Here is a 17875-nt window from a genome sequence, read left to right as displayed (position 1 = left end):
CAAAGGTCTCTTCTTCTGGAGCTGCTTCCCACTGACAAGGGGCAAAGATCAGGGCTAGACCTGGATCTTATGAGGCCTGTGGTAAGTGGGGACCTCTTCCTTTTGTAGTACTGGCTGGTACCCTGCCATGATGAACTCCATGACTGTCTGGCTGGTGAATGCCCTCAATCGTTCCTGCAAGAAATTTTGAAAACAGCGAACCAGGCATGGTCCAAAACAGAGAACTAAACAGATAATACTGAGGGATCCCAAGAGTAGTAGTAGACAGGGGAGCCATGAGCTCTAGGAACCAAATGTACCCCACCATTGATTAGTACCTTGGGGGGCATATCTATCTGGCCCATTGAGTTTTAATTTTTTTATTTGACATGTAATTTTTTTATTCATTATTTACATAGGTTTTACAGAGACAGCTGGATGTTTAGGGGTTCATTTTTTATAGAAGTAAGAGACTGTTATGGAAGAGATCATAGCTCCTGATCTAAGGGCCCATGTGTCATGTCCTTGCTCTTAGAGAATGAGTGGAAAAGTAATAAACACAATTTATATAATCTTTATAATCCTTTTTTTTTGGAATATAAAAGGTGTATGTAACTGAGCAAAAGTCTTTTGGAGGCTAACATATCGATGAATATAGTGTTACTATGAACCTGACTTCTCCTTTAAATTCAAGGCCATGAAAACACACATTTTAGGTTGATAGCTCCAGCAAAGCCATGGAATAGTTGTGAAAAGGACAGTTTTATTCCTCTATCTCTCAGTTTTTGGAGACCTCCTGGATATATTTAAAAATAAAGAGAACTGATAACCTCAACAAGGACACTGGCCAATTTAAGGCGATCAAGTGTAACATAAAAGGCTTGATCTTTTTAGACATGGGTAGGTATCCAGGAAATATGAGCACAATGAGAAGAGGCATCATAAACAGAGAACAAGGATGTACATTATTTTAAAAGGAATAAATCTTGCAGCTGCTTGGTATAGAACTTATCCTGACTGTGGCTGACAAGCAGGTGATTTTTTCCCAATACTCTTTATGGTTTTTTGTGTTTTTGTTTTTGATCACTACATGATAGTTAATTAGTTATCACAGAATCAGAAAAACACATCTAAAAGGGGAGATCTGGAGACCAATGGCTTCTAGGATTGGGCATCTGTAAAGAACTTCTTTTAAATTTTCTGAAAAGAATCTGTACACACTTGTAGCTAATTAATGATTTTCCCTTCTATTTAGTACAAAAAGTTTTATCTTTTTGAAATGGCTGTGTCATGAGTGAACCAAAAGATTTAAATGGGTGGGCTATGTCTTAATTTTTCTGAAGTCTAGCTTTATTATTATGTCATTGTTTTATACCTCTTTTGGTTATTTTTTCTGCTGGGTGTTTAAGACCAAGTTAAAGTGAGACCTGTGTCAATCAATATGAACCTCTTGTTATCTATTAAGGTCAGCTAAGTCTCCCCAGGCCATTACTTTGGAACCATGCATAGTGCCTCTCTGCTTTTCTGCCAGTGTCAGCCATCAGGATGGGTCATGGCCTTGTTTGACCATGTTGCTTTCAGTGAAAGCATTGGAGATTTTTTTTTTTGGTGACCCTCCTTTGGCACACAGTGCATTGTCCTCTGGTGTCCAGCAATCTCCCAGTTTAGGAGGTTGAGTGACTTACCAAAGATGTAGGACCCTGTAGAGAAGGTTCCTTCATGTCCTGGAACTTTGTTGACCTTGAGGTGCTGGGGCCAAAATATTGGCTGTCCTCATAGCCCAGTTACCTTTTAGTTTTGGTCTCCAAACTTTAGTTGTTGACACCCAGAAGAGAAAGTCAATAGCATTAGCATTGTAACAAGAGTAATGAACTTAACTATTATAATTTTACCTGAATAACAAGCATTTTGGAATTTAAAATATAGAGAACTGTTACTGTTATCAGTCATGGTTGTTTTTTAGTAGTTGAATTCCCATAGAATATTAACAGAAAAAGAGTGACAAATAATATTTTAACTTGACAATTATGATGACTTTACCTTTGTAACACATTTAAATGTCCAGCTTGATATAAAATAGTTATTGTTAAAAAGCACCAAAAGTTTTATCTAAATTATTATCTTTTAAAAAATAAACAAATTATCTTTTGATAGGATACCATCTAAAGAAAATATCTCAGCCCATGTATGTATCTGTTGTCATAAATAGCTGAAGTGTATGAAAAGGCAAATACCTGAATCAAAAGGAGGTTATTATCATAAACAAATATTAGAAAACCTGTACAGTCAGAAAGTACAAATACATTTAGTACACTAGAAAAAATAAAACCTTGTTATTGTTGTTTTTTACAGGATATTTAGTCATCTTAAAATGACCAGTGTAAGTATACCATAACATATTTATAATTTATCCCTTTGATGATAATTGATATAAACAGTATAATATATTTAAGTAATATTTATTGGTATAAGGCTTTTATAAGGCTATGAAAACTATTACGTCAGTCTGTTGTAAGATGAAAACTGTTGAGGTCCCCCTAGTGAACAAAGACTGGAAAATATTTCCATGTGGCTGCTCCTTTGTTTACCAAGGGGAGCATGCCTTGAACTTAATAACCTTTATCTATAAACAAAACAGCTGTACAATTGGACAAAAAAGAAAGATATAAGACAATTTCTAAAACTAGAGTGCACTCAAATATATTTAGCCCAATGGAATTATAAGCTCTTTGTAATTTTAGGTTTATAATTATAAATAAGACTATTTAAAACTTTTTGTAAGTCAATTAACAGAGATCTCTTGTAGAATTAAAATCAGAAGGAATGAAACCTCTATTCCTGTAAACCTTTTATAACAAACTTGAAACCAACAAGTAAACATATATATTTCCTTTATAAATCACTTCCACACACCTTCTTGACGTACCTAGGTCTTTTGTTCTTGTCCTGCTAACAAGACAAACATATAAAATCTTTTTATATCAAAAATATATCTTTTACTTATAGCTTTTTAAATATTTTGTCTCCAATTCACTATAAATATTTTATACTTTTGTCAGTCATTATCTCATCCCTAGTGGTCTTTGTTAAGTAAATAAAGTTCCAATTCCTATTTAATGGTTAGACACAGGTGGTTTCTGTCACTGATTACAGCCCTAAACACATGACAGTTAAGGCACATATATCACAAGTTTGTTCAAGGATTACCACTTTGTTCTTTAGAGCTAGGATGTTATCTATAGTGGAGCTACAAGTCAAAGAAGCTATATAACCTTCACTTTAAACAGCAGAAGCAATGGGCTAAGGCAAGTTTTTAAAGGGGTACACTACCTAGTTTGTTTCCACAACTACTTTAATAGCTAATCTATTAAACTTTATAACTTTTTCCTGTCAACAGAGTTATAAAGTGGGGGAGGTATGAGTGGTGAGTGATCGGCTCAGGCTAGGAGTACTTGAGAAGGAGAACAGGTTTGACAGAGGGAGGGTTAAGAGCATAGGTAGAAAAGCCTTGTATGTAGGGGATTTCTGACCATTTGCCATTGCATTGACAGAAGTTGTGTAAATCATACAGTCTGTTAAATTTGAAAGTGCCATTTTGGGGCCATGGAAACCCATTATCTAATTTATACTGAGGCCAAATTTGATTACAATAGAAAACAAGTCTTTTTGGCTTAAAGTCTGGCCCCAAAAATCCAAGGGGTTTGAGTTGTGCCAGAAAGCAGCCCAGATGTGTTGAGGGGCGGGGTTTGGATTGTTGGGCCCCCTGGTTAGAGTAGGTGAGGAGGAGGCAGCTCCCAGGGAGAAAGACAAAGGGGAGAAGCATCCTTGTCTCCTTTGACAATCTCCGAATGAGCCTCCCAGAGGGAGAGAACAAGAGGATGTGGGCCGATGGGACATCTCCCAGGGGCACAGTCCTGGGCCCAGTGGCTGTGGGGGTTTCTCTGACCAAGCACTTGGATTTCTGAGAAGTCCCCAGAGGGAGAGAGAACAAGACAGAGAACCCAACGAGAGGGAGGCTGAACTCCCTACTCACCGAGACATTGGTGACCGGTGTGGATGTGTAGCATCAGCAGTGGAAAAGGTAGAAAGCCCTGGAGGGTCCTGGCAATGGCAGATAGTTCCATTGGAGATGGACAAAAGGTCAATCAACCCCGTCCTGCAGGGGATCATCCATTAATGGACCATCTACCATCCGAATCATGGCACCAGAAATGTCAGGTAAAAGGGCCCAAAACCAAGACCAGACCAGGCCACAACAAGCCTTTATTAGGGGAATAGATCTGCTGGGCTGTCTCTGAACAAAGGAGAGACAAAAGCAATATGGCTGGGCCAGGGAGAGTCTTTTATAGAGCCTGGGGTGGGGTTTGTAGGGGATGAGGTGGGGTTGAGTAAGGTAGTGACTAGGGAATGGAGGAGCTGGTGATGTCATTAGATGGTAGGAGGTGAGCGAGTATTAGGTTACTTTCTAGGCAGGAGCAGGGGCATATTGGGAAGAAGGGTTCATTTTTTGGTGGGAGCAACCATCTTGGCATGATGCCACACAGGGGAGGGGGAAAGGCATGATAGGAAGACGGAAGCTACTATACGTAATAGCTGCTGAGGTAATGGGAGACTTATCAGTAGCCTTCTACTGAGGAACCCCATCATGTCTCATGCATTGGACAGGACTTCAGACTTTACTAACAGAACTGAGAGGATCAATAGGCATCCTCAGTCACCACAGGAATGCAGCAGAACCTACATTCTGCTTTGTCTGGCTGGCTGGTTTAATCTATAGGCTACATTCATGTATTATATTTTATCATTTTAGTTTACTTGATATTTTATTTTATTTAAAAAAAGCCAGAAAGACATAACCAGCCTGGATACTAGCATAAAATGGTAAGGATTAGTGGGAAAATACCTAATTTGTTATATATAGTAATGTATGATGTTGTCTTGAGAAGAATTATGAGAAAGTTAAACATAATGGTAAAGCTGAAATATTTTATTAAGGGTTAATTGAGAGTTAGGGTTCCCTCCTGTTACAGAGCTTTTCTGTGAGGTCGAATTCTCAGCACTGCTTTATGAAGACAGAATGATCATCAGTAATGTCAATATCTAGAGAACAAATCATTGACCAACATACAATTTAAAATTTGTTGGAGAAACTCTCCAAACTTTTTCCTAATTTAGGATCAAAAAGGAGAAGGGAGGAAGCAAATGGGGTGATCTAGGGGGAAAGGCCTTAATGAGAACATTTACATATAAGAAGAAAAGAAGGAGGGAGGAGAAACTTAAGAGCTGTGGGAGGAGGAGGAATAAAAAAGGGAAAGGAAGGGAATATAAATGAAAAGGGAGAGAAGTAGGGGAGAGTTTATCCAGTTAAATAATTAGCAGATACCTGTGTGCTAGAATGTTAGAAAGCCTGTGAAGCAAGCCTGGCAGGAGAGAATATAACAAAACAAGGTAAGACCCTGTAGGTGCACACACAATAGCATAATGCTTACAAAATTGCACACACAGTGATTCTGGCTCCTTGTGGGGGCATCTGGACCAGAGACCAGTATTTCCTCAAGAATTCCACTGTGGGATAAGCCCTAATAGAAGGAGCAACATGGAAATCACATTGTCTTTCCCTGTGTCTCTTTCTCAGCCTCTGTCCAGGTGGGAGAGGTCATTTTGTGCAGTCTGGAGCTAAGTTCCACCCTCCATGGTGACCTCTGTCCCTTGCCAGTTTTGCCCTTGGGGAGCCTGGACCACAACTGCCCTCATCCCCTCTGCTCTTGGAAGTGAGGGTGAGGGGAAAACAGTATTTGCATAATCTGTGCTCAGGTCCTGATCATGTCCCTAATGCCTCAATTGCTAGGCCTGGCTCCCAGATGCTTGGATGCCCAGTGTCTATGCACTTGCCTGGTTACTCTGAAAACCTCCAAGCAGAGCAGAGAGCCTGGGACAACAAGATGTTCAGTGAGATCAGGACCTGCACACACGCTTCTATGCATACCTGTCTGCAGCACAGTTCCCAGCCTCAGACTCTGACATCCACATGTTGTCCCCTGCCTATGCTCTGGCCTGCTGCAGTGTTTAGAACACCTCACTTGCTGTATCATTGCATTTTGTATTCTATGTTGTGTCTTCACTGGGCTGGATGTGCTCACTACCAGCTGGGCTCAAGCTTTCTGTCTCATTCCATGGAGAATTTCTGAAACTGGCATCTGCTTTCCAGCAAGCAAGGCAGGAGGTCATTTTCCTCAGTCCCTTGATTTCACCCTTTGTTTTCCAGCTGCCCTTCTTTGGAATCCAACCTAACTATTAAGAGAGTTTTGCTATCTGTCTGGAGAGAAGTGGTTGTTGCATCTTGAAGACAAGAAAATGTGGGGTGTCTGATCTGCTACTTCACCTAACAAAATAGAGAAAGCTATTCCAAATACCTCTCAGCATGAGTGTTGTTGAGTGTTGTTGAAATCCTCCTCCTGCTTGTTGTATTTAGGCAGGGGGGTGGTTTCCAAGATGGCATCAGACCCATTTATCTCATTGCATAGGGAAATATTGAGAAGCATCACTACCTTTTGACTTGATCAGCTCAACTCAGTCTCCTCATCTTTGAGCTTTACCTCTGTTAGCAATGTTGTCACTTGTAATATGGGGAGGTTTCTCACCTATCAGCATGAGCAAGGGCATATTCTCCTCCACACTGAGCAATCATTTGATCTGTGCCCATGAAGTACTTTTGTTACTCTTCTTTTTAAAGATGGCATATCTGATTTTACCTGATTGCTAGCTCTCTCATGTACCTACCATGTGTTGGCTGGGACAAATATATTTGTTTTTGTTTTGTTTTTGCATTTTATTTAGTTTATTCATGCATTGTAGGTATACAGCATGATGACATTCATAACTGGGCATTTGTACCTTTACATGATATATCTTGGTTCTTATATATTCCCCATTCCCCTGACCTCCCTTCAACCCCTCCACTCTCCCTATTTACTCAGGCTTTGCTTCCATTTTTATGCCTATTTTTTCCGTTCCCTTCATTCCTTTCCCCTACACCCCATATCCCCTAGCCCTTTGGACCTTTTCTTCCTAGTTCACATTATAAATTATTTTAATTCTCATTTACACTATCAATTTCTCACAACAGAGAGACTATTCAGTATTTACATATTTGTGTCCTATTTAATTCAAATAAGGGTATTTCCTCAATGTGCATCCATTTAGCTATATGTCTAATTTTTCATTCTTTATGGATAAGTAGTACTCCATTTTATTTTTTAAAATCATATTTTCTTTATCCAGTCTCCAGTTGATGGGCACTTGGGCTGTTTCAAAGCTGTAGCTATTACAAACTGTGTTGCTACAAACATAGGTATGCATATATCTCTGTGGTATGATTCTTTTAATTCTTTTGGGAAGATACCCAGTAGAGGAATAGCTGGGTCAAATGGGACCTCTAATCTTAGTTTTTTTTGAGGTATCTCTATATTGATTTCCACAGTGGCTGCAGCAGTCTTGACTCCCACTAGGAATGGCAAAGGATTCCTTTCTCCCCACAACCCCACCGACATTTGTTATTGATTGATTTCTTGGTAGCAGACATTCTTTCTGGTTTGAGGTGGAATCAGGGCTGTTTTCATCTGCAACTCTCGAATGACCAGTGATGTTGAAGAGTTTTTTCATATGTTTATTTGCTGCTTTTACTTCTTTGGCTAAGAAATGTCTGTTCATTTCAGTTGTCCATTTATGGATTGGGTCTTTAAATTTGGAAGGTCTGATTTTTGTCTGAGGAACAGGTGTTAAACATATTTTTCCCACATTACAGGTTGTCTGTTAGCTCTGTTGGTGGTTTCTCTTGCAGTGCAGAAGCTTTTTAATAAGATGAGATCCCAGGTGTTGATTCATTGTGCTAATTCCCATGCTACTGAGATTTCTTCCATAAAGCCTTTTCCTATGCTGATGTCTTCAAGAGTTCTACCTAACTTCCCATTAGTTTAGTGTTTCTGTTTTAATATTTAGATCTTTAATCAGCTTCAGTTTTAGTTTACTGTATGCTGATAGATATGGGTCTAGTTTTAATCTGTGGCAGGTTGAATTCTAGTATTTCCAACACCATTTATGAAATAGTTTATCTTTCTTCCAGTGAGGATGGTTGGCTCCTTTTACAAAGATGAGGTGATTGAGTACATCTGCATATGTTTCTGCATCTTCTTGTCTATTTCACTGATCCTCAGGTCTATTTCTTGGCCAATACCATGCTGGGTTTTTTTCACAGTGACTTTGTAGTATTGTTTCAAGTTGTGGATTGTGATAACCTCTGTCAAGTCTCTGTTGCTTAGAATGGCTTTTGTTTCCTACTTCTCTTCTCATTTGAAATGAATTTTTGGATTCTTTCTCTAGTTCTGTGAAATATACTGTTGGCATTTCAATTGGGATTGTATTGAATCTATATAGTAGTTTGGTAAGTATGTCCATTTTCACTACTGGTTCTTCCTACCCAAGAACAATGGATGTCTTTCCATTTTCTTATATCCTCTTTGATCTCTTTTTTCAGAGTGCTATAGTTTTCAATGTAGAGGCCTTTTTCTTTCTTCATGAGACTGATTCCTAGATATTTCATTTTGTGGGGGTGCTATTGTGAAAGTAATTATTTCTCTAATTTCTCTCCCAGTGAGTCTGTTATTTGTGTACAAGAAGGTTATTGATTTTTGAGTGTTCACCTTGCATCCAGCTACTCTACTGAATCTGTCAATTAAGTCTAGAAGTGCTTTGGTGGATTTTTTTAGGTCTTATATGTAGGGTATTGTATCATCAGTAAATAATGGCAGTTTAAATTCTTCCTTTCCTATCTTTATTCCTTTTATTTCTTTCTCTTGTCTAATTGCTGTGGCTAATGTTTCAAATATTATATTGAACAGGAGTAGTGACAGTAGGCATCCTTGTCCTATTCCTAATTTTAACATGAAAGTTTCAGTTTTTGACCATTTAGTATGATGTTGGCTGTTGGTTTTTCATAGCCTTAATCAGGTTGAGATAATGCCCTTTTATTCCAAATTTCTGTAGGGTTTTTATCATGAATGGGTGTTGGATTTTGTCAAATGCTTTTTTCTGAATCTATTGAGGTGATCATATGATTTTGTCCTTGGCTCTGTTAATATAGTGTATTACATTTATTGTTTTAAGTATGTTGAACCTTCCTTGCATTCCTGGGATAAATCCAACTTGGTCAGATTGTATGATCTTCTTGATGAAGCTTTGTATTCTGTATGCTAGTATCTTATTGAGGATTTTTGCATCTATGTTCATTAGGGAGATGGGCCTGTAGTAGTCTTTTTGGGTTCAGTCTTTCCTTGATTTTGGAATCAAAGTAACATTTGCTTCTAGGAATAAATTAGAGAGTATTGCTTGCCTTGCAATTTTATTGAAGAGTTTAAAATGTAGTGGCAATAGTTCTTCTATAAATGTCTTGTAGAATTCTGCAGTGAATCCATCAGGACCTTGGCTTTTCTTTGTTTGTAAATTTTAAATTACCTTTTCAATTTCACTGATTGTAATTGGGGTGTTTAGAATTTTTGTCTTCTTTCAACTTTGGTAATTAATATGCATATAGGAAACTGTTTCTTCTGTGTTTTCCATTTTACTAAAGTACAGGTTCTCAAAGTAGGTATTGATGATCCCCTGGATTTCTGCTGGATCTGTTGTGAGTTCTTCTTTTTCATTGTTTATTGCATGAATTTGAGCCTTATCTTTCCTTTTTTTGATAAGGTTGCCTAAGGTTTTATCAATTTTATTTATTCTTTCCAAAAAACTGTTTGAATTGTTGAATTTTATATCATTCTCTTAGTCTCCATTGCACTGTTTTCTGCTATAATCTTTATACTTTCCTCCCTTGCATGAGCATTTGGATTTCTCTTGCTCTTCTTTTTCTAGAAGGGTGGGGTTCAGCATTAGGTTATTTATTTGAGCTCTCTCTGTTTTTCTACTATGGGCATCCACTGCTATGAATTTCTTCATGGAACTGCTTTCATTGTGTCCTATAGATACCTCTATGTTGCATTGGCCTTATCATTTAAGTGTAGAGGTTGTCTAACTTTTTAAAAATTTCTTCTGTGACCCATTGGTTGTTCAGGAGAGTGTTATTCAATTTCCATGTGTTTGTGGGGTTCCTGCAGGTTTTTATGGTACTGTTCTCCCATTTAATTGCACTATGGTCTGATACTATACAGGGAACAACTTCAATTCCTTTGCATTAATTTAAGCATGTCCTATGAACTAGCATGTGGTCTATTTTGGAGAATGACCTGTGTGCAGCCAAAAAGAATGTACATTCTAATTTTGTGGGGTAGGACAGTTTGTAGACATCTATTAAGATCATTTGTTCAGAAGTTTGGTTCAGTTCTATTATTTCATTATTGATTTCTGTTTAGATGATGTGTCTATTTGTGATAGTGGGGTATTGAGATCTCCCACTACAATTGTATTAGTGCTTATTTGGTTTTTCATGTCCATTAATATTTGTTTTGTATAGTTGGGAGCACTTGTATTTGGTTCATATATATTTATGATTGTCATCTCCTTTTCTTGGATTGTTCCCTTTACAAGAATATAGTGACCTTCTTTGTCTTTAATTAGTTTTCCTTTGAAATCTACCTTGTCTGCAAAAAAATAGCTACCTACCCCTGTTTTTTTCTGGGTTCCTGTCTCATGGAGAATTGTTTTCCATTCTTTTACTTTCAGTCTATGAATTTCTTTTTGAATTAAGTGTGTTTTTCTATACAGCATATTATAAATTTTGCTTTTGAATCCATTTTGCCAGTCTATTTCTTGTTTTTCAAAAAGAAGTCAGAATTATATTTTATTTCACATTGACCGAAACCATGAAAAACATTTACATTGTCCCACATTACAGGACAACATTTCAATGGAATATTTCTTTCTATGAATAAGATCTACCAATTTGTATAACTGAAATAAGTCTTCTATAACTGAAATAAGTTCTTCAAGATAAAGCAGAATGACATAGTAAATGATTATTTAAAATTTTTAAATCCAAATAAACATATGGCTTCATTATAAACATAGTATATATTCCGTTACCAGATTATTCCCATGATAAATTAGTCCCATAAAGATGCATTCTTAACGTTGTTTTGTTAAATGAATAAAGCAGAAAATTAACATATTTCAGAAATATTAAGCATATATTTTTGCTATATTTTAAACTGTATGTTTGTGGGAAATGGTAGAATTCAGCTATCTAGTTGTAAGAATAGATCACAAGAAGTTTGTTAACTAAGAGCATTAAATCATTTCTGGGAAATTCCACAAGTCTCTTTGTTAAAAGAATACCAGAAAACTTTGAGACCTTGTAAAAGTCTCACAGGAGAAAAATAGGTTTTCCTAGTTTTCTTATTTACCATTTTCTGGGATCAGAGGACCGCGACCCAATGACTCTATGGGTGGTAAGAGAGATATGACTCACTATGCACATCTGTGATGTTTATGGTGGACCGGTGGGCTTGATTTTTGGCTAAAAGTCATCCTGCTCTCTTGATACTATCTGACAAGAAGAGGGCTGCTGCGGTGTGCTCTTTGATGTATAGGATTTGTGAATGGAAACAGGGGACTTGTGAATTCTCCTGTAGCTTTTGTGAGTCACTTAGTTACTAGTTATCATCAGAGGTAAAAATCAGAAAGACAATAGCCAGAATAACTAAGCTGCTTTCCTACATGTATAAAAGCCTTTCTTCTTTCCTTTGTGATTGTCAAATAGTGCCAGAGGAATTAAACTGCTGTTCATCCCCCAGGCTGTCTCCTTTTCTTTCTTTAAAAGTTGGTGCTTTCTGGGCTCTCCGGTTTCCCTCAAGAGAAACCAACAGTATGTTAACTATACCCTATTTATTTATTTATTTATTTTTGTATACCAGGGGACTTTTGTGTAAACTCGGGACCTTGTGCTTTTGAGGCAGCCAACAGAACAACTGAGCTAAATCCGTGGCCCTATAACGTATTTATCAACCTTTATTACCCCAAAATTTGTTTTCAAATAATTTTTTACTATTAATCTGGGAATTTTTATGATGTAAAATCAAATGATTTGTTTTTATGTTTGCACAAAAGACTAATTTTTAAAATTTCATATAAGACCATTGGCAGATAAAATTAAAGCATTCTTTCTCTAATGGATTGTTTTCTCCAGTAATTGGTTTCAAACATATGTACAGAAAAGTAATGTGGCAAGGAGACTCAATAAGGAATTAGCTTTTAAAATCTGCCTTAAATATTTCTGTACATACCAGCATATGATCTAATTATTAATTCAACTGCTTGCAGATAAAGTCAAAATTTTAACTAAAGTATAATTATTTGAAATATGATAAAAGAAGTCTCAGTAATGTTTGGTTTTTTAAAAAGTTATATAGATTTCAAATACCATGTGTCTATAATTCAGAATGTCAAATTACAGTGTGTATTGACAGTAGATGTATATGGCAGGGAGGCAATATATTTGGTCTGTTATGAAGGATAATCATGAAAAAAATTCTCTTGAGAAGAGAAAATATTAAATAGAAATACTATCAAGGAAAATAAAAACTGGTCCACCAAATAAAGGAGGCATTATATGAAGAGAGCCATGTTAATCTTCACTGACAAAAGCATTATCTCTATTATCAAGAATAATGTAATAATATCTAATTTGTATGTATTACAATCCTTATGTGTAATGAACATATATAGAAAAATACAGACATTGAATGGTGACTAATTATTTATTTTGGAATAAATCCAGAGACTATGTCACAGCATGCATAAATCATTTATACCTAAACTGTTCATTTTACCTGAACAAATTATCATTACCATACTGGTAATTTTCAAATAATGTAATAAAAAATCTTGTTGAAGTATTTCATTCTTTTGTTGACTTATTTTTCAGAAAAAGAATCAAGCTGCCTCACCTATTTCAATACTGGTATATTCTAGATCACATTATACAAATACATGTATAGAATCTTAAAAAATCATAAATTTACCACAAGGAAACTTTATTTATTATATATCATTGATGTATATTTGCAAAATATTTTAACATGGTAAACATTACAAGTTTTAAGATAGGGCATGGGAAAAAAGTTTATAACCTACAATGCTGCTGATGTACTTCTACACAAGGCCTCTTAGGGTGGTCAGTCAATTGGAGGTAGAAGTTTATCAATGAATTGCTTGACACCCATCATTTCCTGTTGACATGAACTATGCATCATGGCTTCATAGGTTTTCAAGGTTACATTGGCTGGATTTACCAATGATTTTAGTTTTTCAACAGGAAGGGAACCAAAAATTAGGGGAACTAAAGGTTTGAAACCTCCATGGAACAGAAGAATAGAAATATCTTTGTTAACACCACTGATAGGTTCCTGGAGAAATGAAGCCCGAAGTGGAAGCCAGCAACTAAATGCAGTGACACCTGGCTGTTTATGCTGTGTGGTTAGAGCAGTGTATAAAGATAAAGCTCCTCCTTGAGAAAATCCTCCCAAAATAATTCTGTGAGAAGGAATGCCATTCTTCACCTCTTGCTCTAATAAAGCTTTTACTTTTTCTACTGCACATTTATTTCCAGGTTCATCCTCCTGAGAATCTGGTGAAAGCCCAATGATATCAAACCAAGAAGGCATAGATATGTTAATATTTAATGTTACAGGCATAACTGGCACTTGTGGGCAGATATTTTTGATATGTGAACTTCTGATACCTGCAAAGTCTTCTGCCCATCCATGCCCATCCAGTATCTCCCAATCCATGAAGGAAAATAACCACAGTGGTGACTTCCAGGTGCCAGACATGACAGCTAGCATTGGAGCAGATATATTATTGCTGCACATCCACCAGCTCAACAGACAGCACACTGGAAGTGAAAGGCAGTCTAGTTTGTTTGATTGGTGAGTTGAGGCTATTAACATTGATGATTATAACTGGTACATATTGATGCATCTTTTTCAGGATAATTTACTGTTGTTGGCTGTTTTATTTTTTATTTCTCCCCCTTTCCCTTTAATTTCTTGCCTGATGGCTTTGCTCTGTTGGTTCTCATGGAGTTGTGACTCTCATTGTCTTTTTCTAGGATATTGTTTAGAATTGTTTGGAGTGGTGGTTTGGTATTCATTTCTCAGTTGTTCTTTGTCATGGAAGTATCTTATTTCCCTATCAATTTTGAAAGACAATTTTGCAGGATACAACAGTCTAGGTTGGAGGTTATTTTCTTTTATAGCTTGTAATACTTTTCTCCAGGCTCTCCTTTGACTTGAGGGTGTGTGTTGAAATGCCTGCTGTGATTCTGATGGGCATTCCTTTGTGTGTGATTTGTTTCTTTTCTCTAACTGCTTGTAGAATTTTGTTCTTCTGTTGGGTTTCTGGGATCTTGACTATTATATGTCTAGGTGTAGATTATTTTTGATCATGGCTAGTTGGAGTTCTATATGTCTCACTTATCTATATGTCAAAATTTTTTCCTCTGTTTGGAAAGTTTTCTGACATTAATTCTGTGAATAGTTTTTTATGTCATTTGTACTTCCTCCTGCTTTTTTGTCTTACGTTCAGTTTTATGTTATTCTTTTTTGGATCATCTAGCAGCTGCTGGATTCATTTCTCATGGCACCTTACTTTTTTTTTTTAAATCTCTTTTGATGATCACTAACCACAATGTTGTCTTCAATATTTGATATTCTATCTTCACATTCACTCAATCTGGTGTGAATACTTTCAATGTAGTTTTTAATCTCCTGTATATCTATTTGAATCTGTTTCATGGATTTCATTTCTTTCCTATGTTGGGCATTCATGGCTTCCATCACGGTCCTGAGGTTATCTATTTTTTTTTTATCTGTTTCAGTTCAAGAGTCTCTAATCATGTCTTTCATTCTGCTCATCATCATTGTAGTTACCTGGGAAATTATTTGTTTTGAATTTTTCAAGAGCCTCATTCATTTGTTTTGTTACTTTCTGTGCTATCAGTTTTGGGTGTCCAGGTGGTTGATTATCAGATTTATCCACCTCATTTCCCCCAGAATTTGCCTTTGGTTAGCTGGAAGTCTGAGTTTGTACCTTAAATGTCTTCTCATTTCAATTTTGTCATTGGTGCTAATTTTTTGGTTTAATTCCTGGGCTGATGCTTCAATATTACTTTTTGTAAGTGTCTTTATTACGTGTGTTTAGAACCCTCATGGAGTTATGGCTTCTCAGAGATATCTTCCAGGTATAACTGGTTGTTTTAGAGTTTGAGTCTCTACTGACCCTTAGGCAATCTCATTTTCAGTATACCAGGGAGGACAACTAATTAGATCAATCATGACACCTTAGTCCAGTGGCTACAATCACCATCAACAATAGCATCAAACACAGCTTGGAAAATGACAATTTGTAGTAGCAATTAATCTGTCAACCTTTCACCATGTGAGCTACATCAAAGTGGAGGACCTGCCCAAAATATGTTTGTAGTAAATAAACACTTAAATATAGCAAATTTACCCTTCAGGATAAGGACTTAGGAGGAGTTGGGAAGGGAGGGATAGAGAGCTAGAAGGAGAAGGAAATGATTAGAAATTAGGTTAGGGTACACAGGAAGATCATGCAAATTTTGGGAAACTGTTGAAGACAAGAAGAAAGAACAGATTGAAGGAGACTAATATATATGCATATGATATATTTTCATCTAACTACAAATTTACCTCCCCAATCCCCAGATTCACTTACTCAATTGTGGAAAGTGATTTTCTAGTTTCCTATCATCTCTTATTCATTTATTTTTAAATTCTATATATGAGCAGAAATATGATATAGTATTCTGAGGATGGCTTATTTTGCTAATAATATGGTCTGCTGTACCATCCATTTGACATTTTCATAAAGCTGGATCAAGTGGCATTCCCTGTTTTAGTTTTTTTTTTAAAGTCCATAGTGATTTCCAAACTGATTGTACTAGCTTACTGTACCATCAGAAGAGAGGGCACATTTACCTCTCATCTGTGCCAACCTTCATTTTTTTATTAACATTGTTAGGCATTCTGATTGGTATGAGATGTTATGTCATTGTTTTAATTAGCATATTCATAATTGCTAGAGTTGTTAAGTATTGTTTCAGACATATTGGACATTGTTAATTCTCTTTTTCAAAACTATCTGGCCAATTAATTTACCATTTCTTTGAGATTTTTTCTTTTACTAGAAGCAAACACATTTTTAAAAAGTCTTTTTTAATCTAAACTGAGAAAAAACCAAGTTAGAAGGTACACTGTGCTTATGTTGATCCTTATCTTCACTTGTAGAAGAACAAAATGTGGTGTTTTTGTCACATCTTCCACAAACTCTACAACATTAGTTAGAAAACAAAGGATAACTGGTACTTCTTCTTCAATGGTTTTGCATAAATAAAGAGATCCAGCCCTAATCATCTGAGGTGACAGCATCATTGTTTGTTAGGATTTACTGCATGTTTTTTTACATCAGAATCAGTAACATCTTCTCTCGATAGTTAAATTATTACACCAAAGTTTTTCCATAGAATTTTTGATCTCTGAATTTCTCAAAGTATATATTAAAGGATTTAACATAGGAGTAACCAGTGTATAAAAAATGGCTATGAATTTATCAAATGGAAAGTTGGAGACAGGTCTAACATACATAATAATACAGGGAATGAAAAAGAGGATAATCACAGTGATGTGGGAGCTGCAGGTGGAAAGGGCCTTGCGCCTCCCTTCCTGACTGTGAGTTTTAAGGGAGTTTAGGATGATCCCATAGGAGATAAGTAGGAGGATGAAGACCACCATACAGATGGCTCCACCATTGGCCACCACGGAGAGGCCAATTAGGTAGGTGTCAGTGCACACAAGCTCCAGTAATGGGTACATGTCACAGACAAAATGATTGATGATATTGGGGCCACAGAAGGGGAGACTATACACAAACACAAGTTGAATCACAGAGTGTGCCAAACCTCCAGCCCAGGACACAACCAAAAAAAGGATGCAAACCTGTCGGCTCATGATGGTCAAATAGTGCAGAGGCTTACAGATGGCCACATAGCGGTCATAGGCCATCACCACCAGAAGGAAGACCTCAGTGGCAGCAAATAGGTGCTCTAGAAAGAGCTGGGCCATGCAGCCTGGGAAAGAAATGGTCTTCTTATCACTGAGAAGGCCTATAAGCAACTTGGGTGAGAAGACAGTGGAATAAACAGCATCTAGGAGTGACAGATTGGCAAGGAAGAAGTACATCGGGGAGCCCAAGGAGGGGCTAGCAATGACAGTCACCAAGATGAGCAGGTTTCCCAGCATTGTCACACTGTAGATGAGTAAAACCATGATGAATAATGCTGTTTGTGCACTTGGATCCTGAGTGAGGCCCACGAGGACAAATTCTGTGACATTGTTACTGTGCCCCATTAAGTCTTCTAGAAGTCTTGCTTCAGAGATGCAAGCTCAGGAGAACAGAACCTGCCATGAAATTGTGAACAGCAAAATGACACAATGTGTCACAGAGCACGTCTTCATTATCATATCTTCCACAGTGTTGAATACACAGTTCACATTGAGTAAGCATCAACTATGATCCTCTTCCAAATAGCCTGCTAGACCTGTTAATAATTCTAATTGTCCCTGAATGATTTTGTTAGGCCTACAAATCAGAGGTTCTTTTTCAGTGGATATCTGTACAGGATAAAGATGAAGGCATCATGGTCATTCATACATTGCCCATTTTCTTTCAAATATGTTACTGCATAACACAGAAATCAGAAAGGACAAAGAGAAGAAAGGCTTTTGATTTCAAAAAACCTACTCTGTAGCAGTGGAAATGCACACTAAATATATTCGCTAACACAGATTCAATCTTTCACATTGATAGCTCTTGTAGGAAATAA

General features: G+C 36.8%; 1 protein-coding gene and 1 pseudogene across 1 annotated transcript; both read right to left on the bottom strand.

Moving 5' to 3' along the window:
• Positions 1–12756: 12756 nt before the first annotated feature.
• Positions 12757–17399, bottom strand: LOC101701723 (olfactory receptor 4A5). Its single transcript, XM_004869906.2, has 2 exons — positions 16499–17399; positions 12757–12800 (listed from the first exon to the last, which is right to left on the bottom strand). The coding sequence occupies exons 1-2, from the start codon at positions 17397–17399 to the stop codon at positions 12757–12759; spliced, it is 945 nt and encodes a 314-aa protein (XP_004869963.2).
• LOC101706254 (acyl-protein thioesterase 1-like) lies at positions 13146–13841 on the bottom strand (annotated as a pseudogene).
• Positions 17400–17875: the final 476 nt, after the last annotated feature.

This window comes from Heterocephalus glaber, unplaced genomic scaffold (genome assembly GCF_053883595.1).
Source record: "Heterocephalus glaber isolate CG9 unplaced genomic scaffold, H.glaber_assembly_v1.0 deba00001805, whole genome shotgun sequence".
Taxonomy (NCBI): domain Eukaryota; kingdom Metazoa; phylum Chordata; class Mammalia; order Rodentia; family Bathyergidae; genus Heterocephalus; species Heterocephalus glaber.
This window is presented reverse-complemented; position numbering and strand designations above follow the sequence as displayed.

Coding starts and splice junctions, on each gene's coding strand:
- LOC101701723 (XM_004869906.2), bottom strand. CDS start 17,399: ATGGGGCACAGTAACAATGTCACAGAATTTGTCCTCGTGGGCCTCACT. Junction 12,801..16,498: donor TTCTATGGAAAAACTTTGGT/GTAATAATTTAA, acceptor TAATTTGTTCAG/GTAAAATGAACAGTTTAGGT.